Here is a 26,296-nt window from a genome sequence, read left to right on the forward strand (position 1 = left end):
GATTTGTGTTGCAGCAAGAAGGTATCCATCCAAAACAAAGTTAAAAATTCCAACACACTGACAGAAGACAAGACTGGGACCGAACCGCTAACTTACTGATTAGAGGACAACCGATCTACAGCCCCGTAGCAGCCTTTGCCTTAATAGAAAGCACAGTCAACTGAGCGGGAGTCTTAATCTAAATAAACAATCCAGCTAATTGCTTCACATCAATTTCAGACAGGTAGCCAGCCAGTGGCTTGATAATTGGTAAGTTTAAATGGGAGACAGTTGGTGAACAGAGTTGACATATCCCATTTAACTATTGATGTTATTGTTTTAAGTATATCCCTTTAGGAGCTTTGGATTTTCGATCCACGAGGTAAATATTAGCTTTAGCAACTAAGAGTTTTAGCAGTGAAAAGTTATAGTTCAGGATCTTCAGTCCTGTGTCAGAGGTGAGGACAAGGAGCTCCTAATATACGGACCAAACAAGAGAGGAAACCAGTGCTCAAGAGACTGGATGCTAATACAGGGCAATTACATTACATTACATATCATTTAGCTGACGCTTTTATCCAAAATGACTTTGGGGGGAATTGTTTGGCGTCCAGCATCTTGCCCAGGGACACTTAAGGATGAGCTGGGATTTCAGCCACCGGCCTTCTGATAAGATGACAATTGCCCCCTCAGCCACAGTGACTGATGAAGTCCAGACCACACAGTTACAGTTGGAGCTTTTTTAATAGGTTGCAACAACTGGTATTTCAACATATTATAAAGTGGCAATGCTGACGTTACATTTGTTTAACCGTTTTAATTGGCCTTGGTAACAGGTATTTTAAATTGAATGGACAGGAATCCCTCACTTATGTGTACGTCTGTATGTTTATTTGTTTAAAGTCAATGTAAATACATACCATATTCCCATTGACTACCATGTTAAAAAGCCCGACTTTAGAGCAGAATTAAACCTGTTTACAGCATGGTTAAAAAATTGGTTTTAGTCTCAATCGTGAGGTTCTTCCTTCATGACAACTCTGAGGGGGGTGAATTTTTTTCTTACTCCCTCGTTTGAAAGATATAGAGGTTTGAAATTCATGTGACGTCACAGTGAGTGCGACAATGGTTAGCACCGATGGTTAGCATTGTCGATGGTAGCCGGTTAGCCGTAGCCTGAGCTAACCAGGCAAATAGAGCTCTGCTGGTGTCGCTCAGCTGTGAGTCTTCACTCGCGCTCCTCGTCCTTGCCCATTGATTGGTTAGCCAGGAACTAGGAGGAGTCAGCACCGGTAAGATAGCGCTGGGGGAACACCTTCTAGTAGCCTCATTCTCACTCTGCAGAAACCAATGGGTGACATCACGGACCCTCCGTCCATACAGTCTATGCCACATACACAAAAAAATACGAAGGTCTGGGCCAAGCCCCCCGGCCCTGTAGCGGACTGTTGACAGTGCGCCTCAATCGTAGCGTGGCGGCGTTCTGAGGGACAGCTGGCAGGTCAGGGGTGAGTTGGGCGCAACCTCGTGTCTAAAATGAGAAGTGCAATACAGTGGGCTATAGTCCACTACATTTCATTTAGCTGACGCTTTTATCCAAAGCAACTTACAATAAGTGCATTCAAACCTGAGGGTACAAACCCAGAACAACAAGAATCAAGAAAGTATAATTTCTTGAAAAATAAAGCAAAACTACAAAGTGCTATCACCAAGTGCCAATTCAGTGCTACTAAATTGTAAAAAAAGTTTTTGATGAAGGCCAATTAAAAATGGATGGCGGGCCGCAGTTGGCCCGCGGGCCGTAGTTTGGACACCCCTGCTCTAGACCTACTAAACCCTAAACAAGAGATTTTATAATACCCTGTGAGAAATCCTCCCTTTCTGATATTTCTGTGTATAAACATTACCCTTAGATCAACCTCTTGAGTTCCTATTTAAGGGTTTTTTTCCCCATATTTCTCATTATTTCTTTTAACAATCTAAAGATGAGGTCCAACTAGGAAAATTTGCTTGATGGCTGACTGCCCATGTTGTTGGTACTTACATCTTTATTCCTTTGCCGATACAGTATACACATTAACACAAGACAACAGCAGGGAACAATTAATAAGAATACATCTCAACAATTAAAACAATTTAAAAATTATGTTATCTGTGCTATTTTCACTGGAACGGAAAGCACAAGATTTAAAGTTTGTATACATAGGGGAAAGAATTTTGGATTGTGATTTCTATGCTTTCCATATACAATTGCATAAATATAGTGAAACCACCTTTGATTGTAACTCCACCCACTGTTGACAAATACAAAAAACTGGGCAGGGGGTTAAGGGCCGAGGGAGGTGTGGCTGGATGTGAGAGTGACAGTTTCCCAAGACAACTACAGTGCCTTGCATAAGTATTCACCCCCCTTGGACTTTTTCCCATTATGTACTGTTACTAACTGGAATTCAAATAGACTTAAATAAACTTTTTCCCGTTTGATCAACAAAACATGCATAGTACTTTGGAGGTGCAAAATAAATTTTATTGTGACACAAACAATAATGAGAACAAAAAAGTTGACATCTGTTGGGTGCATAAGTATTCACCCCCCTGTGTCAATACTTGGTAGAACCCCCTTTCGCTGCAATTACAGCTGCAAGTCTTTTGGGGTATGTCTCTACCAGCTTTGCACATCTAGAGATGGAAAGGTTTGTCCATTCTTCTTGGCAAAAAAGATGAAGCTCAGTCAGATTGGATGGAGACCATCTGTGAACCGCAATCTTCAAGTCTTGCCATAGATTCTCTATTGGATTGAGGTCTGGGCTTTGACTGGGCCATTTTAAGACATTAACATTCTTTAATCCAAACCATTCCTTTGTAGCTCTGGCTGTATGTTTAGGGTCATTGTCCTGCTGGAAGATGAACCTCCGCCCCAGTCTCAAGTCTTTTGCAGACTGCATCAGATTTTCTTCAAGGATTTCCCTGTATTTGGCTCCATCCATCTTTCCCTCTATTCTGACCAGTTTCCCTGTACCTGCTGAAGAGAAGCATCCCCACAGCATGATGCTTCCACCACCATGTTTCACTGTTGGGATGGTGTGCTCAGGGTGATGGGCAGTGTTGGGTTTTCGCCACACATAGCGTTTTGCATTGAGGCCAAAAAGTTCAATTTTGGTCTCATCTGACCAGAGCACCTTCTTCCACATGTTTGCTGTCTCCCACATGGCTTCTGGCAAACTCCAAACGGGATTTTTTATGGATCCCTTTCAACAATGGCTTTCTTCTTGCCACTCTTCCATAAAGGCCAGATTTGTGGAGTAGACGACTAATAGTTGTCCTGTGGACAGATTCTCCCACCTCAGCTGTGGATCTCTGCAACTCCTCCAGAGTAACCATGGGCCTCCTGGTTGCTTCTCTGATTAATTTTCTCCTTGTCCGACTCTTCAGTTTGGGTGGACGGCCTCCTCTTGGTAGGTTTGCGGTTGTGCCATATTCTTTCCATTTTCTTATGATGGATTTTATGGTGCTCAGAGAGATGTTCAAAGCTCTGGATATTTTTTTATAACCTAACCCTGCTTCATATTTCTCCACAACTTTATCCCTGACCTCTTTGGTGAGCTCCTTGGTCTTCATGATGCTGTTTGTTCAGTAATGATCTCCAACAAACTCTGAGTCTGTCACAGAACAGGTGTATTTATACTGAGATTAAATTGCAGACAGGTGGACCCTATTTACAAATTATGTGACTTGCAAATGTGACTTGTGAATGCAATTGGTCGCACCAGATCTTTGTTAGGGGTTTCACAGTAAAGGGGGTGAATACATATGCACTCAAAACTTTTCAGATTTGTATTTGTAAATAATTGTGAAATCCATGTAATATTTCCCCCCACTTCCAAATGATGCACTATTTTGTGTTGGTCCATTACATAAACTCACGATGAAATAAATTTTAATCTGTGGTCATACCATGACAAAATGTAGAAAAGTCCAAAGGGGGTGAATACTTATGCAAGGCACTGTATGCCACATAGGATGTTTCCCCTACAGAATCTACTGAAGTGGGCATTAGTGTGGTGGAGGACCCTGGTGGTCCCAGGCCGTATTAGTTTGAGCCGTTGGTTTAGAAAGAACCTAAGCTGGAGCTCTCTGTTTGAGGGAATGGAAGAGGGTGAAGGCAATCTCTCAGCAGTAATATAATGTTAGTTAAGGCTAAAGTCAGTAAATGTTGAATAAATTGTCAAGCCAGGTGAACAGATTACATATTATTCTATTACATGACATTTCGAGGACTGACACAAATATTGAGCAGAAACACTGTCATCCCCATCAATAATGCCCTTAAGCCAGGTGTGCATCCAGCCACAACAGTAGCCTGTCTCCCTTAGAGAATGTGTGTTATAGGTATGTGCCAAAGCTATATGGAGGACCATACATGACTTAAGTATAAATAAATAAATAAATAAATGCATGTACAAATAAATGCAGAAATAAATAAATACAGAAATAAATAAATAAATACAAAAATAAATACAGAAATATATAAATAAATATATTTCCACATTTATTTATTTCCACATTTCTGTGTCTGTATGCTAATGAGAAAGGCGGGCTAACCGCAGTCTCATGCAGGATTGGTCACAGGAGTGTAATGATCCAGCCCTACTACTTCTGCCTCTCAATGATGACTGGTGTCCAGCAGCTGTTTGCAGCGTTGAGTCAGTTCACACATAAAATGAACTAGTTCAAGTTCAGAGGGTTACTTAAGGTTATTTTTATTGGGATGATTTAGGTCAGTGGTCCTGACTGTGAGCGTCACGTCTCGGGTTGTACTGAGCACAGGGAGCGAGCCGAGAGGAGAAGGAGGAAACAGAAACTCCAGCTCGGTACAAACCACCTGCAGCTTCTGCTCTGATCATGAAGCCGCTGATCTCTGAGCAGATGTGACCAGAGAAACTCTGTGTTTTCACTGTTTCCACTGTTCTACAGAGTCACTGAGCGGCTGCTTCACGGTGACGAGCTCAGATCTCAGTCACTGCTTGTGTCTCTGAGCGAGTGTTTGGCGGTGTGGGGGGCGGAGCCCCGGGGCCTGTGTTTGTGTGTGTGTGTAGCTCAGTTGACCAATCCTGCTCGAGACTGTGGTTAGGCCCGCCTTTGTCCTTAGCATACGGACACAGAAATGTGGAAGTAAATAAATAAATGTGGAAATATATTTAAGACGTTTATTTATACATTTCTGTATTTATTTCTGTATTTATTTATTTATTTCTGTATTTATTTATACATTTATTTATTTATTTATACTTAAGTCATGTATGGTCCTCCATAAAGCTAATGCTATGCCATTAAATTAAGACCAGACCACAGTTTTTCTTTAAACACCATTTACCAGTCTAATAAATAATCTGCCCACATTATTGGGCATTCATTTTAATGTAAACGTCATGACGTGCAGATTTTTTGTTACCACCATTAATGTATTTTAACACAGCACTTTTCATATCATTGAGTTTAAATTTCAAAAACTAATCCAAATGTGCTGGTTCATTTATAATTGACCAATTAAAGAGTCCAGTGAACCAATAATTATTTAGTAGATGTAAGTATAAAATAGGTTTGTGTGTGTGTGTGTGTATCTGCCCAGGAGAGCAGCAAAAAGCCTGTAATTACACAAAGCCCTACTGTCCCCAGGCAGCTGATGATAGGGGCTTCCATTCATCAACTACAAAGGCTCCCTTACAGACAGCATACAGCAGTTTACATACTCAACTCCAACACACACATGTACATGCATGTACATGCATGTACAGATGTGTTGGTAAAACCAAACAAAGGAAGGTGATGGAAGATAACACACAACCACATCTGGACTTTCCTCTGACTGCATCCATTCCTCAGCCCAAATAAAACACTGATCTTAACTATTATCTACCTTCTTTCACACACACACACACACACACACACACACACACACACAGTGTTCATGTGTATGTGAATGACTCAGAAAGAGACTGGTCCCTCTCATTCCCCCAGGGGTCCCTGAGAGTGTGTCACCTCTCTATTTTGCTTATTAGTCTAATTAGTGGCTTTGACATTTGTGAAAATAATTACTGAGGGAAAAACTAAGCCACTAAGACATCTACTGTCAAACTCACCCCCTCTGAGTCTGTTCACAACATATTGTACAATATCTTTAAGTGAGTGATTTGAGTGAGTGAGTGAGTGAGTGAGTGAGTGAGTGAGTGAGTGAGTGGCGTGTGCAGTTCCTATTATGTCATCAGGAAGTGCAACAAATTTGTTCTGGCCACTGTAACTCTCTCAGCTCCGGTGTCAGGTTTTTGCCCAGCTCTGCCTCCTTGTTGGGAACTGCACACCCATCACTGAAATGCGCACAAACAAAGTGGAGACTACAGTGGTATTGCAAGTTAAGACTGGCTAATGATACTGTGAGCAGCCCAGCAGAGGAGAAAATCCAAGATGTGGTAGGATTTCATTACTGAACTATGACCAAGTCCCCAAGTTTATGTCTATATGGTACAAAAGGAATGAACACTTGAATCTTTAACTTAGCAAGGCACGCCCATACATGCTCCAGAAGGATTTTACCTAGTCTAGTTTCAGCCACTCCCCAAAAAAGTTCAGTAACAATAGTAAACTTATGGCATCACCACGGTCGCTACAGTAGCTACTACAATAGCTGTCAGGTGCGTATTTTAACTAATGCATTCCCACTCTGATATCAATAAATCTGCATTTTACACTGCTTCAAAAAGCATTCTTAACAGATCTTGAAGTACCGTGTTTTTAACATGACTGTCTTATTATGGGAGGCAAACTATAACGTACACGTATGTGATTGAGACAGTTTATAATTTGCACAATTGTTGGCTTGTGTGAGCAAGTTTTCATTCTATATATGATATTGCTGGAAACTAATTTCCATATGCCAAGGAACCATGAAACTAAAATATTAAGTGTGCAAAAAAAACCTTGTTAAATACATCTGAAATGTTAGTGTTAAGGTTAACACACTTTAACAGTATGGAATTTCCTCAGTCCAGAAACTAGTATTGACTTTCTACTTTCATCATTTATTACCAGTTGAGTTACAACCCTCCTCAATAGAGTAATTACCTCAAAGGTGACATCATTATTGTATTCCCCCCCCTGGAGCTAAGTTACTTGCACATTTTGAAACAACCCCACGGCTAATTTTCCACTTTGGTCATAGCTTTTTAGCTTTTTTCCCCAACAAGTGTAAATAGTTTTCATCTCCCCCGCCCCACCCCCAAACCTCTCTGGTCTGGAACAGAGGCTGCCATCTGTTCTGCGAGAAGTTTTCACTCTCCCTCTCTCAGACTGAGGTCAGCTACATAAGAGCTCTGTTTAGGGACGACGGTGACAGACTAAGTGATTGTAATTTACTTGTTAGCTGGGGACAGGAAAGAGATCAGTCATGCTGATGCCCTTGCCCTTTTGATCAAACTCTGCTGAGTCTGGCACTCGGCCCCCACCCCACACCCAACACTAGGTCTGCTAGTGGTCTGCAAGAGTTAAAAATAATTTTGGGTGTTTGAGTGATCATCTGGTGGAGAGGTATAATGATTTTCTTTGTGTCACTGTATTAATGCCTCAAAATTCCATAATGAAGAGAAGAAAATTGCTTAGGCTTTATGGGTAACTGCAAAAGTGTGTTTATCCTTGCATGTGGCTGGGACAGATGTTCACTGAATTCAGATGCAGGTAGTGATGGAAAGATATGACATCGCTATATGAGGTATTGAATTCCACATTATCTGAGTCACTGCTGGGCCTCAGAGCTCAGATTGGCTCTGATAAGACTGTTGAGAATCTATTGGCTTCACTTATCCTGTGGGCGAGAGTTACACTTATCTCTTCACTGGCTAGGACTGACGCCAAACAAACCCTGTCATATTAAATAGCCTATTTATTCAAAGTAATGCACTACATATACTTTGACTTTACTCCAGTGATGTATATATCACAAGGTAAACAACCACTTACACATACAAAAAAAAATGCTTATCTACCCAGGATGATACAACATATTAGTGATCATTTTTGAGTCAACAGGTCAAAAGATCAGTGTGTGGGCAACACTGTGACAGACTGTAAAAAAGTCTTAAAAATGCCTGAAAACAAATTGTGGTGTCCAACTCACAGCAGAGTCAACAGCCCTGCCGGAGAGGAACTCCATGGAGCAGTGGGATTTCATGACTGAGCTATGACCAAGAAACCAACATTGACTATCTCTGACTGTGTAGTTTACACATCCATAATAATGAACACAGACACTAAAACAGTTTTAGTTGAAACATTAATCATATACAGGAATATGGTGTGGTGCAACTGCAGCTGAGTTGAACTGACAGCCCATGAGCAGAATGAATAATGTATTTCTCCTATTGATAGATATCTCGTAGCCTCCAGGTGTATGTATATCTCTGGCTCAGCTGTCACACATGCATTCTTTGCATCCTCTTCCCTCTTTCACACCTTCTACCTAATTATCACCGCAAAAGAAAAGCAAGGAAAGCAATTAGATCGTATTAAAGATGAGCACAACCAATTGTGGTTGTAGACCACATTTGGTTGTGCTCTAGTTATAATGATGAGATAAGGAGAGTAACATGAATTTTGTTTTAAGATTAGTAAATTGGAAACTGCCTCAGGGCACAATAGTCCTGGACGAGTTACTGCATGTCAATTTGTTGTAGGGGAGAGCGGGGTAATGGGAGACTTCGGGTAATGTGAGACACCCCCTGTATCTAGGCAACGGTACACATTTGTGGTCATGTAACCATTATGTTGTCAAGCCCCTCCCATTCCCCCCTTGCCATGAAGGAGAAGCTGGTGCTGGTGCTGTGGTAATTATGTTTTTTCACAAAAATGTGTTTTTTGCATGTAAAAGTAAATTTTCTTGCTTTGAACTTAATCAACTGTTGTGTCAAAACAAATTGAATCAGGTAGAAAAACTTATATCATACATGTTGGTGAACTTCCAACATATAAAACCATGTGATTGATGCTAGCTGAAGATTAGCCAAAATTGCTACAAGATGTTGTTTTTCGTAATATGGGGGCTGTGGGGTAAAGTGGGACAAATGCTGTGGGGTAAAGTGAGACATGAAGCACAAGTTAAGATTAGTCTTAAACATATTGTAGTGTAATATTACATTACATATGTTTTATTTTGTAATGTCATAAACATTGTAAAAAAGTCATCATGCCAAGAAACTACACCAGGAAGACAACCTGGGGCCAAACACCCCTCGCAGAGATGGAGAGTGCAGCCGCTGAGGTCATGCAAGGAAAGAAGTCCTTAAGAAAAGCTGGAAGGGATAGAAATATTGACAAGACAACCCTCAGAAGATTCATGAAGAAAAAAGAGAAAGGGGAAGTCAAATCAGTAGCCTGGGGTGCAGTAGCTGAGGCAAAGAGAATATTCACAGATGAGATGGAGGAGGAACTTGCCAAACACTTCAGTCAATCAATCAAATTTTATTTGTATAGCCCATATTCACAAATTACAATTCATCTCATAGGGCTTTAACAGGGTGTGACATCCTCTGTCCTTAACCCTCAGCAAGAGTAAGGAAAAACTACTAAAAACCCTTTTAACAGGGTAAAAATATGTAGAAACCTCAGAGAGAGCCACATGTGAGGGATCCCTCTCCCAGGACGGGCAGAAGTGCAATAGATGCCACGTGCAGGAGAACATCATCAATAATCAAAGTCTCTAGCAGCATTTGATGAGGGTAGACATCCCGAAGGACAACCCCAACATGACATGCCAAGCAGTCCCGCTGCAAGCACAGTCCATGCTCAGCAACCATCTAGACCACGATCCACCATCCAGACCAGACGCCACTCCAGTCCTCAGTCACCGTCCACCGCCACCCACCAGGACCCATCACAAGCCACCACCGCGGTCCTGGTCCACCGCCCGTGCCCAATCTCACTTTACCCCTTAGCTGGGGTAAAGTGAGACAAAAAGACCACTTTTTTTAAAACAATTATCTTTTCACTTCCCTTTGTCCTGAAGACATTCTGATCATTTCCATTGCTAGGAATCATCCTGAATTAATGGGAAATGTGTAAAGTTGACTGATATATCATTTTAGCTCGCCTAGAGGGGAGCAAATGTAAAACAAATTCTCACATTGCCCCGCTATCCCCTGTACAGGAACCAATGTAGGTTCCTGTATGTATAGTTGGTTGTGTTGATGAGATTAATGTAACATTTTATGGAAAATCCAATGGGAAAACGCAAGCGTCAGCTAAATGAATTGTAATGTAATATAATTTTTGTAATGTAATGTAAAAAAAGTTTTACAATCTCAACCCCAGGATCCTCCCCTAGGTTACTGGATGGCAAGCAGGCATTAGCCAGAGGAAAAGTGTAACAAATATATCCACTGATGAGGTGATTGTTATCCCCTATGTAATACTTCACATTTTTGTGAGTGTTCACATTGTGCAAAAAATAAATATTTGTCAAAACGACAAAAGCCTTACAGTTGATAAGATAAATACTTTAGTGATCCAGAGAGAAATTTAGCAAAAGCCGTTCCCTTACTCTGAATCAATGCTAAGTCATGACGTTGAAAGCGCTGAATCACAAACACTTTAGGGTGGTGGCTTAAATGGGGTATGTGACCGACAAAGTTCTTTGAAAGATTAAGTCCCTGCAGTACCTACATGGGTATATATCCAGTGCTTACATAGCAGCAGAAGAGGAAGAATGCTATGGTGATCATGACAGCTATGACCACTTGTGTTCTTAGCTTACGCCCTAAGTTTTCGTGTGTGTGAGAGAGAGAGAGAGAGAGAGAGAGAGAGAGAGAGAGAGAGAGAGGCAGAGAGAGAGAGAGAGAGAGGGAGAGGCAGAGAGAGGCGAAGTTCTGAAATTCTCTAAGTCAACATTTAATGAAACTACAGGCTTTGTGATGTTTATGGTATTTCCTTACTTAAAGTAGTCCTAGGTTCTAGGTTCTCTAGTGAATACCAGTATTATACAGTATGTCTCTCTCTCTCTCTCTCTCTCTCTCTCTCTCTCTCTCTCTCTCTCTCTCTCTCTCTCTCTCTCTCTCTCTCTCTCTCTCTCTCTCTCTCTCTCTCTCTCTCTCTCTCTCTCTCTCTCTCTCTCTCACACACTCATTTCAGGTAATTTTCAAGGCAACCCCTATGTGTAAACATAGCAGCAACTCCGCTGCAGAACTACTCTGATTGGACAGAAGCATTACAGAGTGTACCATCGTCACTGCAAAGGCCTTTGTCTGAGTATAGACATTGGCTGTGTCTGAAATCACCTACACACTCACATAGGCTTTGGCTGAGGGGTGGAGTGGTCGTCCTCCAACCTGAAGGTCGGCAGTTCGATGTGAATGGGTTAATGTAAAGTTGTACTCATTAAGATTAGAAAAGCGCTATATAAATACAAAACTATTTACCATATACATACACTTCACATTTTCTCTGGGCTAGTAGTGACGTCCTTCTCGCAGGATTATGACGTCCAACTGCGGCCATTGGAAAATCCATCAGCTAATTTAAAATGTTTATTTAACACTTACTATTTATCGTTTAATGTAAAAAAAAAAAACTAAGTTTCAGTTTGACCCGACATCGGATTTTGCACAGAATAAATGTAGCAAAACCTGATGTGATCTTTGGTGACTGTGGCTCAGGAGGTAGAGCGGGTCCTCCTCTGACCAACCATACCACATACCCAAAATTGCCCCAGACGGAGGTGCCGACAGTGTGTGATTGTTGTGAGAAAGTGCTTCCCATAAATGCTCAGTATGAATGGGTGTTTGTAAAGCAGGACAGGATGTATTATTCAACTATGCATTTGCTCTTTAGGTTTTTAGGTAGGTCTTTAGGTAGAGCAGGGATGTAACACCAGCATTGGCATTAGTTCAGGTTTACTTTAGCTGATAGAGATCTATTAAAATAGGCACAGATGAGTCAAACCAAAAGATTTACTCAGAACTTCCCTAGTGTAAAATAATGCTGGTCATCCATTGTTACAGTACGGATAATATGACTAGGTCTTGTAGAGCAACCCTGCGTCAATTTCAATACTAAGTTTATTTTTACCGTGTTTTAAAAGAGGCAGCAGTCAATATTTTGGCTGCTTTCTTTCAGGGACGCAAACTGTCCAATTCTGATTGACAAAGATGTTTTGTCTGAGACATAGACATGATGGGTTCTCTTTGGGCGGATTTGACAAAGCACGATTCTACACTGCAATTCAATAATCTGCCAACATCTGACTTCATTCAGTCTGGGGGAGAAACTGGAATGTCTCCTAGTCATTTCTCCTGATTCAGATGGGTTTAGTGTAGGTGAATCACAAGTTGACTTCTTTGGCTGCCAAGAGAAGAAACAAACAAAAAAACTGTGTGCTCTAGCTCAACACGGAAAGGGCCAACAAACACTCAACGAGTGTCAGGATCAGGAACACCATACCATAGATAGCCCTTATTTTCTAAAACTGCCTCAGGTCTTTGTGTTACCCTAACACTAACCCTATTCCACAGGAGTTGTAAATGTTGGAAAGATTATACTCCATGTTCACAAGACTGCATCACATCATCTCTGCTGATTTGTCAGCTGCACATTCATACTGACAATCTTTTGTTCTACCACATTAGAAAGGTTCAACTGGATTCACAACTGGCGACCAGTGTGACTGTGGCCATAGAGAGATGAACATAGTTAGAAACAATATACATATAGACTGTGAAATTCATGGTTTATTAGGGCCTCAAATGTGTCCAAAAATCACACCAGCCGCAGCAGTCTGAAATGTTGACACAAGGCATGGATTCATGATGTGGACTCCAGTTTGTGACTCTACATCTGGAGCCTCAGCAGAAATCAACAGTCATCAGACCAGGCTACATTTTCAGTCTTTAACTGTCCAGTGTTGGTGAGTCTGTGTCACTGCAGCTTCCCATTTCTGTTCTTGGCTGACTGGAGTGAAACCTGATTTGGTCGCTGATGCTGTAGATCATCCACCTCAAGGTTGTTGTTCATTCTGATGCTTCTCTGTTCACCACAGTTGTAAAAAGTGGTTATCTGAGTTACTATAGCCTGTCGATTGTCAGTCTGACCACTTTTCTCTGACCTCTGAACCTACTCAATCACCAGCATCCAGTTTCCACCACTTATCTGGGTATAGCTCACTGCGAGGTAGGCCAGATATACATAGTTGTGTACTACAGCTCTTCCTGGAGGATCCAAAGGCTTTCCCAGGCCAGATGATCATGTATTCCCTTCAGCATGTTCTGGGTCTGCTCAGAGTACCTCCCGGGAGAAATTCTGGTAAAATTGAATGAACTCTGCACCATGTTTTTAAGAATGAGCACAGCCACTCTGTGAGGAAAACTAATTCCATTCTCTTGCATCCATGATCCTATTACGTTGTCACTATCAAAAGACCATAGGCGAGGGTTGGAATGTACTAAATCAATCAGTAAATTCATAGCTTTGTTTTCATGCTATGGTCTATTTTCTCAGTCTGTTAGATAATTTACATTACAGCCTAAATCAACCTTAAAATTATTATATAGGGTATATAGTTCAGGATGTCATAGGTGTGTTAATTTCCAAGGAGCTCTCGACACTTGAAGGCCCAAGGAGGCCCAGATAACTGTAATAATAAATGTTGAAGGCTGACATCCCTCAATACAGAAAAATACTATTAATGCTATTTCTAGATTTCTTCACATATGAACTTAACTAACTAGATAAGTTATTCACCAGATTGATCTATGTTTGTTCCATTTTTAATTAGGAACCCCATATGATCAGGATATTAATATAATATTTGTTTTACTTGTTAGCGCAAGTTTTTTCAAGCAATATAAAAAATTTGTGCTTCAACTGATTTTTTTAAATACAATTTTACATTTTAAAGCAGTAAAAGCACAGGGCTCTGCATGGTGACTTATTCATTTGTGCATATTTGTGAAGGCAAAACATTTTAATTTATTCTCACAATATGAGCATCACACATTAGCTAAATAAACTGTTTATGTGTATGTATGTATGTATTTAGATCTAACAATAATCCTAACTTTGTATATAAAGAATCAAAGCTGTTTATTTGGTTTGTGCAAATGTATAATTGCACAAATGTGTGAATAAAGAACACTTTGAAGTCTTGGGTGTTAATGGGGTAGCTGAAATTAATTTAAAAATGTATATCTATATTTAGCTTCTCAAAAGCAGTTTGAACAATACATTTACGTGCACTAAAAAAGGAAATACTCACCTTATTTATTTCCTGCTGACATGGGTGTGTGTATGTGTGTGTGTGTGTGTGTGTGGTAGGGCCCTGATTCTTCACTCTAGCACCATTCAGCTTTGTGCAGTGTAGAAAATCCAAGTTACTAATGATACGTTTTCTTGCCAATATCAGGGAACCATGCACCATTTCAGCAGAGGTTCTCATAATTCTTGATGCAGAAATACTGTCACTGATACACCCATCAGTCTATATTCTATCTCACGCCCTCGTCACTCCTACCATAAGAAGACTGAAATTCTACAAACAAATCAAGTGATTTCAATGAAATCCATGGTAGTCGAGTTGGTAACATTTGACACAAACATTTTCCCCATCAAAAAATTAACAACTTTGTATTGCTGGCCTCTGGGGAAACGAAAAGCAAGAACATCAAAAACGATGGAAGCTATTTTAACCTATTAGCTTCAACATAATTTTTAATGCCACCTTGCAAGACTCGAGTGTCTGTTGATCCACAAATCATAAAGGGTCACTCACACACTGACAGAACAGCTGTCAGGGATATCGACAACAGAAAGGAATGTACTTGAAGATCCCAAACACACGGAAATTTAAATACGTTGATCCAGCTGACCAGTATCAGCCAGCACCCAACATTTTTGCGCCAACCTATTCTTTCTTGGTGCAATTTCTTTTTAATGGTATATATACGTTTCAGTATCTTCTCCACAGTGGTTCTCTGTTGTGGAAGATAAATCAATGAAGGAACTGGAGAGAAGCTGTTTACATATAAAAACACAGTTGAGCAACTTCAACTTGAGCGATTAAATCCTCGGAGTGTATTTACTGCTTCCTAATATATATCCAGGCTTTTAATAACACGGTATCCAACCCAGTGTATCACAATGCAAACCCCACTGTTAATAAGCAAATAATTTGGCCTTTAGTACTATTTTAGTGTTTCATTGCCTACTCAGGTTTTGATTAGTTTTAGAAGCTAGAAGTAAGTGCAAGCCGACAGCCATTTATAACTGTCTCATGTATGTGAACTATGGTCCCAAGGAGGATGATAAAAAGTTTTAGAATACAAGACTGTGATGTAAAACTTTCTGTGAGTAATGTTACATTCATCTTTAAGAAATAAATATATTACATAATATGTAATTGAAGCAAACAACACAAGATATATTTAAAACTCTACAAGATGTGTCTTCTAGAAATTACATTTCTTTACTATTAATTTGCAACAGCTCAAAATAAGATGACTTGTCAGCACGTCAATGTAATGTAATCATAATGAAAAGCGTATTTTTTTTTACTTGTTGTCAAGTACTGTAGAAAAAATGTAGTTTTTGTTAGGGCTGAACGATTTGGGGAAATAATTTAAATGCAATTTTTTCCCCCAATATTGCAATTGCGATTTAATGTGCGACTTTTTTATTTTATCCTTTTTTTTTTCCCAACAAAACTTAATGAATGATTTAAATATGACCAGGACAATATTAGATACATTTAGTGTAAAATATTCTTTCCCACGTTAGACATTTTTATTTAACTGCTCATTACAGAAACAAGGACAACAAACCGGTGGCTTAGCCACTGTGCATTTAAGTAATTTAAACAAAGTAATTGTAAGTATAAACACAAGGCATGCACTTTTTAAACACTGTGTGCAAAATTTACCATCTTAAGAAAAAAATTATTTACAATTAGAGGTGTCTTAATGCTCCCAAGTCAGTAACATTTCGAACAACTGAAACATTGAAAATATTTTGTCAAATCTAAGTAAATAAAGTTTTAAATAAAAAACGGAAAAATGCACAGGTCACAAAGTCGAACAGTACAACTGCATGTATGAACAGTTTCCTAAAGCTAATGAAATGGTCCCACTCCTCAGACTTTGTTTTTTAACCTTTTCGAACAAGTCACCTAACAGACAGAGTGTGTGTGGAGCCACAACGGAGCAGACATGAGGCGGTGTAAAGACCTTGAGCATCCCGTTCATGTCCGGGTGGTCGTGCAGCGGTACGGAGGCGCCGGGCCTCAGCAGGAACACCCCCATTCTGAACACCTCCGTCTCGCAGATGTGCATGTAGGTGACCGGGGGGGCTCTGGAGCCCCGCCGCCCCGGAGCTCGGCTTGCTTTTCCAGGGAGCTATTTTCAGGTCCGCCGCCCGAACCGCTTCACCAGCAAGATGAGCTCGCTCTGTGTGTCCACCACGTTGGACGAAGACTTGAGGCCCCTGTAGGTGATGCAGGCCTGCTTCGCTATCTTCTGGATCAGAGGAGTTTGGTTGTCCCGCGTCATTCTGGCTGCGGGTGAGGACAGCAGCCCAGAGCCCTCTTTATCGCACGTTGTAATCGTGCACGTTGCGGTTAGAATATCGCGTTTTATCATATCGCGATTTTAGCGCAAATGCATTTAATCATTCAGCCCTAGTTTGGGTGCCTGGTGCACTCTGGCTAGCATCCGTTGTTTTGATATGTGGCTGGGAATTTCTGTATTAATATGAAGACGCTGTTGTGTTGAAAGGACTTCTGTATGCACTTACGCTTTGTGCACCGCTGCGACCCCTGAACCTGGCTCCATCCATGACAGCACTGCCCTCCACAGACGTTCACCCTGCAGAGAGAAATCCAGCACAGGCAGTTGAAACAAACAGACGCTAACGTCGAAATGTCAAACACAACAGCTACATAAAGAAACCCGAACTTCCCCTGCTACACATCAAAACTAAGAGTTGAGTTGTTTTCGAGTTATTTTCACATTGCTCTGGCTCTTTTAGCTTTGGAGACATGTTATTTCAATTAGACTGTACATTTGACTAACAGTTATCTCCTTTAGTCAGATGCCAACATCAACTACTTGTTCAGTTCACTGGAGGAATGCACGTCTCGCTGGGCTGTCATCAGACTTTACTTGTGATTTTTACACAAGGGGCTGTTTCTGAATATATTAAAGGTAAGAAGCAGGCCATGTCAACTTCAATTTGACGTCTGCAACATCAACAGCAGTTCACACTGTTGTGCAGAGAGTTCATGGGGTTTGAAACAAGTCACGTCATCATGTAGATTTTCCACCAAAGTTATCTGATTTTTGGCACAAATCAGGCTCCACCAATTCTCACCGGATATTTTCCAGACTTGAATGGCCTACCAAACACAGATCTCATGATATGTGGTTTGGCCTTGTGACACTAAATGTGACAGGGAAGGCAAGCATTTTCAATGTTACAGAAGTTACTGAGGTGTTGTGTTTATAGGAGTAGGTTTGTTGAAGCCAACCTGAATCTGGCCAACTTAGTTTTACTACAAAACCTTGGTTTTGAAAAAAGGTCTTGATTGAGACAAGCTGTTGGAAGCTGGGAAGTAGAAGCTGGGAACTCACGACTCAGATCATCATCATCATCAGAGACTGGGTCAAATAGACTCACCACCTCCTAAACCTCCTGAATGTGAGAGTTTAAGATACAGACTTAGAAAAAAAAATTAAATGTATATTATGCAATTGTGGGCAATCGTAATGTAGAAAATGTATTAATACAGGCCCTGGTGACTACAGCTGAGAAAACCTTTGTGAGAGAGGATCAGCTGTACTGCACTTCATAAAGGCCACCAGCACTGGTTTAACCTGCATCAAGGTGTCTGTCTGAATGAAGTGATATGACAACAGTACAGTGTTTCCCACAAAGAGACGGTCGGGTAGGGGGAGTGCTTCTCATATGGTAGTGAGAAGCATTTCGCTTGAGAATCAGCTGTGAAACAGCATTGCATTAATCAGTTGTCCATTCCTTGCCTGTAATTTATTTAAAAACACTTAAATACTGCCATATTTTTTAAATCCAAGTCACACATTTGACTATGACACACAATATGTATAATGGAAAAGGGTAGTGGGCCATAAAACACTAAGTAACACTGCTAATCTTACATGATGTATTGTGAACAGCCTTTTCTGCGTTTAAAAGGTAACTGGTGCAATAGAACAAAAAACTTCTATTACTAGGCCAATTTTGTTCCCTTAATATGTCATGAAAACAAGACAGGCATTGACACACACACACAAACACACACACACACACACACACACACACACACACACACACACACACACACACACACACACACACACACACACACACACACACACACACACACACACACACACACACACACACACACACACACACACACACACACACACACACACACACACACACACACAGGTAATGAGTCTGACAAGAGCTTTGGGTAGCGGGACACCAGTACACAGCCAAACTGTATTCACTAATCACACATCAAAACGTTCCACTGGGCCACAAACTGAGCAGCTGAGGTTAAGCTGCTGGACCACACACAGTCTGATGAACTTGTGTTCTTCTGCTGCATTTCTACTGTATCACAATCAACACCGCCACCAACAAAGCTTGTTGCTTTGTGTTCACACAGAGCTGTTATCATTCTGAATGTCCGCTGAGACAGAAACCTCCCACATATTTGGATGTATCCCTCTGGTCAAAGGTCTGGATTTAATTAGGTGGGAAATGCTTATTGATGTGGGGAATAAATGCCCCATTTTAAAACTGGTGTTATATGTGAGAGAATCCTATTCAACCTACGGGTAAGACTGTTGTGAATACGTTTTTTGGAGGGTATTCTACATTGAAGGGAGAAGCATCAGAGTCAGTGGGAAACTGGATATTCAGGCCACATTCTTCAACAATGGTCATGAACATAGAAACATAAAATTAAATGAATCCTACGCTTTGGTTTGAAGAGATATGGCAATGCAACCAGTCCATATGACACTATGATAAAAACAATTATTTCTTTTTTTTTCTCGTTGTACTTGCTGCTTCAGGGTCCTGGTGTTGTTCATGATGATTATCTGTCAAGGCAGAAGCAATAACTCTGATGGAATGTGTAGTTGAAGTAAAAGCTGTTCCACAAAGCATGGTTTGAAGGCTGTTAATAAACAGGAGTCCAAAATATACCTTTTGGACTTCTTAATTGTGTGAATTTGTTGTTCGATTGAGCAGTAAGCTAACCAGGATTGGTTATGAATCAGGAGGTGGGGCAACTAAACAGAAGTTGGCGGTCGGATCACTGGCTCCTTCTTTCTCAGGCCCATTTCCTTGGGCGAGACACTGAGCCCCCAAATTGCTCCTGATAGCTGTGTGTCTGGATCTTCCCCTGGAGCTAGCCAGTTGGCTAACACTGTTAGTGAGATTGTTAGCCAGAAGAGCTTTATTTTCTCTCTTACTACATCTCTATTTTGGCTGCCTCCTATTTTATATGAACAAGTGAATGTGAGTTTGTGGTGTGAATATGGCATTACACTGTCATGGACTAGAACATAGCAACTGTTAATGTTATTAGATTAAAAAGTATACATTCAGAGGAAATGATGGTGCATGAGAGGATCAATCAGAGGATAGTCACTTTCAACCAGGACTTACATACTAGTAATCTAATCCAAGGAGGTTAGGTTTTGACCCCTGTCCTTTTGTTCGTTGTTTTTGTTGTTTTTTGTTTGTTTGTTCGTTTGCTTGTTAACAGAATTACATAAAAATGGCTGAACAGATTTCCAATATGCTGCAGATTCAATTAAAAATCCGAGTCGGCCCGATTTAAATATTGTTTCATATAGGGGTAAGCCTTCTTCCAGTGCCATTCTAGCTAATGACATGTTCTCTCCCTGGAACATGGCCACAACAATAACTTCCAGAGGGTGCATTCTAACGTCTTTTCAATCACGTAGAAGGTACTGAAGAGTGAATGCAACAATTCCTGAAGCTCTTGGCATGATACCATTATCACCACCACCCACTGCCAGTTGGCAACCACAATTGACAGCAAAGAAAAGAAAGTGAGAGAAATAGAAGCAAAACAAGAGTTAATACTGGCATTGCATCGCAATGCAGAAGAAAACTGATAGCGAATAAAATAATAATATAAGTAAAAGAAAGTAGACTACTTTTAATATAATGTCGTAACAGAAAAAAATTACATATTGCACCTTTAAACTTCCGCTCAGGTTGAAGTCCGTTGTCTAATGCTATGTTCACATTAAAGGCCTTATTGCTAAATTCCAATTTGACAGATACAACCTTTAGTATGACTAGTACTGTGCCCATTCTGGTTTGCTTGGCCTGTGTTATGCTCCAGAGTCTACTGCAGAGTTCATACTTGTCATTAGTAAATCCTCCCAAAACGTTTTGCAAAATACTGTCACTTTTCAATGATTGTGTGCTGGGCAGGGGCCACAAGACTTCAAACACTGCCAGAGTTCATCCGAAGACGTAGATGAAGACATGTTCAACTTGGTGTGCAGACTGAATGAACACTTCCCCGCCCCCACTGACTGCAAGGAGCTGTTAGTCAAAATTCATCAATGTTGAACATATCAAGGGTCCAAATTGCATCACGTTCGACACTGCATTGCCTAAAGCCACCAACAATACTAGTATACTAGTTATTTGGTCTGTTTACAGATCAGTGTCAGGATTGTGTGACTTTAGGCCAAGCGAGATTGGATTAGGGCCATTTCACCATGGGATGTAATGTAACCTAATAGGGCCAGGAATGGGTCAATGAACAACAGTCCACAGGAGAGGTCTAATTAAGCAAAATAGAGAGAAACTCAGTGGGTGTACCAAGAGTGCTATTTACTATAGAGTTCGTATACAAACTATAAACTAATTGCTTTGGCTGAGATGTATGTGAGACTTTGCAGTATACCACATTCTGACTGATATATGTGCTACATTGCAATGCAGTGCTTTACATGTTAAATCTACTCTAGACCCGAGAGGGACCGGGCCAGCCACCAACACGTTTGAGGGTTGTCTGCTCACTAAGGGATTCGATGGAGAGTTCACAGGACAAGTTTGGAACAGATTTGTCTATACATGGAGATTAAGCACAATTAGACAATATCAGATTTGATTTAATTCCAACAGCATAGTTCACATTTAACAAAAAAAACATATCACCACTTTCACCTCTACACATGTGTCTGAAAACAGCTAAGTTCATGTCGGTGTCACTGAGAAGTCAGATCCTGATGACACTGTGTTTGAGATCAATTCCACCATGAAGAAAAGACCAACCCAAACACGGTTCTGTCCATCATGTATATAATAGTCTTTAAGATAAGGTGAGAGTGCAACATGAGGCTACAGCCTAAATGATACCATGGTCCAAATGTGCTTTTAAAATTCATTGTGGTGCCTGTTTAGTTTAAGATCAAAGCTGACAGGAAGTCATTAAGTTCATTCTCAGTCCCTTACATTCCTCCGGGCTGACATGTTTTTCTCTGATTTTCTTACCCGGGCAGCTTCATAACCTGCCGCTGCTGGCTCTGCTCCTGTCCGCTCTGCCGGAACACTGATGGCAGCTGCGAGCTGAACTGGGGCACCGGATCCGCCTGGTTCCCCATCCTGCGGGTCCGGACCTGGCGCCCGAAGTTAGCGGTGAGCTCCACGTTGTACGTGTGCGGTTGCCCCGCCGCGCCATGACGCGTCGAGATGGAGCTGACCCGCACTCCGCCGTCCCCTCCGGCCGAACCCGGCCCGGGCTGCAGTACGTACAGCCTCCTGAAGCCGCTCTGGCCCTGCTGCTGTTCCGCTGACACACACAGCAACACACCGAAGGCAAATAAGAGGCCCCGGTTAATCCAAGACATATCGACACCGAGCAGTGAGTGAAGTTTGGGAGGCAGGGAGTGAGGGAGGGGGCTATCCAGGTTAATTCCGGCTCCTTTAAAAAAACCTCTCACTTCTTAAAAAGTATTAAAAGCCTGTGTAATCCTGAGCTATTCATGTAGGTATCGACCTCCAACCTAAATAAGCTAACTTAACCAGAGAAAAGCGTCGGTTCTTCTGTCAAAAGTGTCAAATAAAAAAGGGCATGTCTCGTAAAATCGTTCCTCGCGGGGAGAAGTGAACGAGGCTCCGCTCCGTGTCCTCCTTTGGCTCGCAGGGTATCCAAGCTGCCGCGGCTTCCTCCGGACAGTGAGTGAGTCGCTCCGCGGTCAGAGGAGCCGAGAACTCCAGGAAAGTTTCTCTAGAGGTGAACGGTGTCAGCAGCGCGAGCAGCCAGCCTCCAGACGTGACGTCAGGAGGGGGGAGCCTGCACGCTGTGCACGCTACCCCGAGAACTGTTCTCCGAGTTTCCTGGGGCCCAAGGGTGAGAGGGGGGACCCAAACCCACACCCCTACCCACACACAGGCTCACTGTCTGACCCACACACATACACACACTCATGTATTTACGTCGATCTTAGTGAGGACCAGGCCCGGATCTGGACTGCTCAGATTGGGGGGGGGGGGGGGGGGTTGCTTTTTAAAAATTTTAATGAGCACCTCACAATATTGTGAAGATCAATTTTAATCAGAGAATAGTTGTTTGAAACCCCACCCTATGTCCAATCAGCAATTCAGAAATCAGGAAATTATGACACATGAAATAAACGTCATTGGCAGATTCAAATGGCACAGAATAAAGCTGACCATTGGGTGGGTATAATGAATCCCCTAGCTCCTTACCCTAAGCTTAACTATCACAACTCAATGTCTAACCCTAACCCTAAAAGCAAGTCTCACCCCTTTAAAAGTGAGTCCGAAAGTGAGGACCAGCCTAAATGTCCTCACTTTCCAAAAATGTCCTCACTCCATAAGGTCTATGCTCAAAATGGTCCTCACAAATAGTAATTACAAGTACACATACACACTCCAGGTCTCTGTTACTAGCTAGCTTTTCAGTTAAAATTGTTTAAATGAGTAAATTATACCATTAATGCGTAGGTCAAATAGGTACCTCTGCAGTTAGTTGTGATCACTACAAACACAGTAGGTCCACAGTATTTATTACTTATTAGTATTTAATCAGGCTGTTACCTCTGAAATAACAACCTACTATTTTGACCCATTAAAATTTTATCATGCTCCAAAGTTCACTGTCTTATTACTTTATAATCAGTTCCCAAGTTATCTTTGGAAATAAAACATAACTTTCTTGTTATTACTTCTTTATTTTTTATCTTAGGATAATGTGAGTCATCCAATCACAGGATGTTGAATTATATATGTCAGCAATGGAAAATCTAAAAGTGTTCACTTATTCCCTTTTAACGTTGATGAAGTAGTTTGCATTAAGTAAAAGGTTTTCCTTTTCTTGGTCAAAATATTATATTTTAACGAAAGACAAACTGACAGAAGATGTATTATAGACTATGACTATGTGAGCCGGACTAAGTTCACAAAACTTGATCCAGACTGAAATCAATTATATATATATATATAAACACACACACACCTACCTATATCTACTTTTTTGCAGTCCGTCAGCATACATCTCAAGTCAAGGACAATGTTCAGACATTCACACATTAGCACTTTATTTCAATCAATCAATCAAATTTTATTTGTATAGCCCATATTCACAAATTACAATTCATCTCATAGGGCTTTAACAGGGTGTGGCATCCTCTGTCCTTAACCCTCAGCAAGAGTAAGGAAAACTACTAAAAACCCTTTTAACAGGGTAAAAATATGTAGAAACCTCAGAGAGAGCCACATGTGAGGGATCCCTCTCCCAGGACGGACAGAAGTGCAATAGATGCCACGTGCAGGAGAACATCATCAATAATCAAAGTCTCTAGCAGCATTTGATGAGGGTAGACATCCCGAAGGACAACCCCAACATGACATGCCAGGCAGTCCCGCTGCAAGCACAGTCCATGCTCAGCAACCATCTAGACCACGATCCACCATCCAGACCAGACGCCACTCCAGTCCTCAGTCACCGTCCACCGCCGACCACCAGGACCCATCACAAGCCACCACCGCGGTCCTGGTCCACCGCCCGTGCCCAATGCCAACGCGACACAGGGTCCGCCACCAGCACCACGATCAGCCCACATGACTCAGAATCCGCCACAATGGATCCACCACCGCGACCCCCGGTGCACGATCCACAAACCGCAATCCATGGTGCGGCCACAGAGGCCCTGGATCTGCGGGTGATAAAGCAAAGGGATTCCGGGGAAGGGGGATAGGGATGGAGAAGAGGAAGGAGAAGCTGGAAAGAGAAGCTCCGTGTGTCATGTGTCATAAAATAGAACAAGTAACGTACTGGCGCACTAATTAGCTCTAACTATAAGCTTTATCAAAAAGGAAGGTTTTGAGCCTACTTTTAAACGAAAAGATGGTGACTGCCTCCCGAACTGAAAGTGGTAGATTATTCCACAGCCGAGGGGCTTGATGGCTAAAAGCTCTGGCTCCTACTCTACTTTTAGAGAATTTAGGGACGACAAGTAGGCTTGAATTCTGGGAGCGGAGTGCTCTAGCGGGTTTATAAGGTACTAACAGCTCTTTAAGGTAAAAAGGCGCCATATTATTAAGGGCCTTGAAGGTGAGGAGGAGAATTTTAAATTCTATTCTAGATTTAACTGGAAGCCAGTGTAGCGACGCTAATACTGGAGAAATGTGCTCTCTTCTCTTTGTTCTCGTCAGGACTCGTGCTGCGGCATTTTGGACAAGCTGTAGAGTCTTTAACGACTTACTGCTGGAGCCAGATAATAATGAATTACAATAGTCCAGTCTCGATGTAACAAAGGCGTGGACTAGTTTTTCTGCATCTTTTTGGGAAAGGACATGTCTAATTTTGGAAATATTACGCAAGTGGAAAAAAGCGGTCCTAGAAATTTGTTTTAAGTGACTATTAAAGGATAAATCAGGATTGAAGATCACTCCCAAGTTCCTGACTGTTTCATTGGAAGCAAGGGCAATGTCGTCTAGCGCAGCTATATCATTAGATAATGCATCTCTAAGGTGTTTGGGGCCAAGTATTATAACCTCTGTTTTGTCTGAGTTTAATAAGAGAAAATTGCGGGTCATCCAGGTTTTTATGTCCTTGAGACATGTTCGAAGTTTAGTTAATTGATTACTTTGTTCAGGTTTTATTGACAAATATAACTGGGTGTCATCCGCATAGCAGTGGAAATTTACCGAGTGTGTCCTCATAATTTTCCTAGTGGAAGAATATATAATGAGAATAAAATTGGGCCGAGCACAGAGCCCTGTGGAACACCATGGTTAACTTTGGTGAGCACAAATGACTCATCATTAATTTGCACAAATTGGGAGCGATCAGAAAAATACAATTTAAACCAGTTAAGGGCGGTTCCATTAATGTTAATTAACTGTTTGAGTCTTTGTAATAAAATTTGATGGTCAATTGTGTCGAATGCTGCACTGAGATCTAACAGAACGAGGACAGACACAAGTCCCTGATCTGAGGCTATTAAAAGGTCATTAGTGACTTTTGCCAAGGCTGTCTCTGTACTGTGATTGGCTCTAAACCCCGATTGAAAGTCTTCATATATATTATTTTCCCGGAGAAACTCACACAGCTGATTGGCAACAACTTTTTCTAAGATTTTAGAGATGAAGGGGAGATTAGATATTGGTCTGTAATTGGCTAAAACCTCTGGGTCTAGGGTGGGTTTTTTGAGTAGGGGTTTGATGACAGCTATTTTAAAAGACTGTGGTACATAACCTGATGATAATGACAGATTGATAATGTTAAGTAACGAACTATCAATTAGGGGCAGAATTTCTTTAAGTAATTTGGTAGGATGGGATCTAAGATACAGGTTGTTGGTTTAGAGCCTGAGATTAATTTGGTAAACTGATCACGGGTGATCAGAGAGAAGCTGTCTAAGTAATGGGTAGGATTCTCAGCCGTTTCTGAGATCTCTGTTGTTGGGAGGGTATTAGTGCCAATTGAGGGCAGGAGATGGTTGATTTTATTTCTAATAGTTTGAATTTTATCATTAAAAAAGGTCATAAAGATATTGCTATTTAGGGATCGAGGAATACTGGGTTCGGTGGAGGTGTGACTCTCTGTCAGCCTGGCTACAGTGCTGAAGAGAAACCTGGGGTTGTTTTTATTCTCTTCTATTAGTTTTGAATAGTAGCTTTGTGGAGAGCCTTTTTATATTCTTTAACACTATTCTTCCAGTCTATTAGATTTTCAACATTGTTG

General features: G+C 41.3%; 1 protein-coding gene across 5 annotated transcripts in view; it reads right to left on the reverse strand.

The window, feature by feature from the left end:
• The window catches only part of ltbp1 (latent transforming growth factor beta binding protein 1), a 141,356-nt gene extending 118,999 nt beyond the window's left edge, over window positions 1-22,357 (reverse strand). For 4 of the 5 annotated variants that reach the window (XM_053436746.1, XM_053436745.1, XM_053436744.1 and 1 more), the window contains exons 1-2: window positions 21,577-22,356; window positions 16,798-16,868 (exon numbers count right to left, since the gene is read on the reverse strand). In XM_053436746.1, the coding sequence (XP_053292721.1) occupies window positions 16,798-16,868; window positions 21,577-21,932 (427 nt within the window). In that variant the 5' untranslated portion in view covers window positions 21,933-22,356. Of the gene's footprint in view, window positions 1-16,797; window positions 16,869-21,576 lie in introns of all 5 variants that reach the window. The other variant, XM_053436747.1, reaches the window with a different exon arrangement.
• Between the last annotated feature and the right edge of the window lie 3,939 nt (window positions 22,358-26,296).

This window comes from Pleuronectes platessa, chromosome 12 (assembly GCF_947347685.1).
Source record: "Pleuronectes platessa chromosome 12, fPlePla1.1, whole genome shotgun sequence".
NCBI lineage: Eukaryota > Metazoa > Chordata > Actinopteri > Pleuronectiformes > Pleuronectidae > Pleuronectes > Pleuronectes platessa.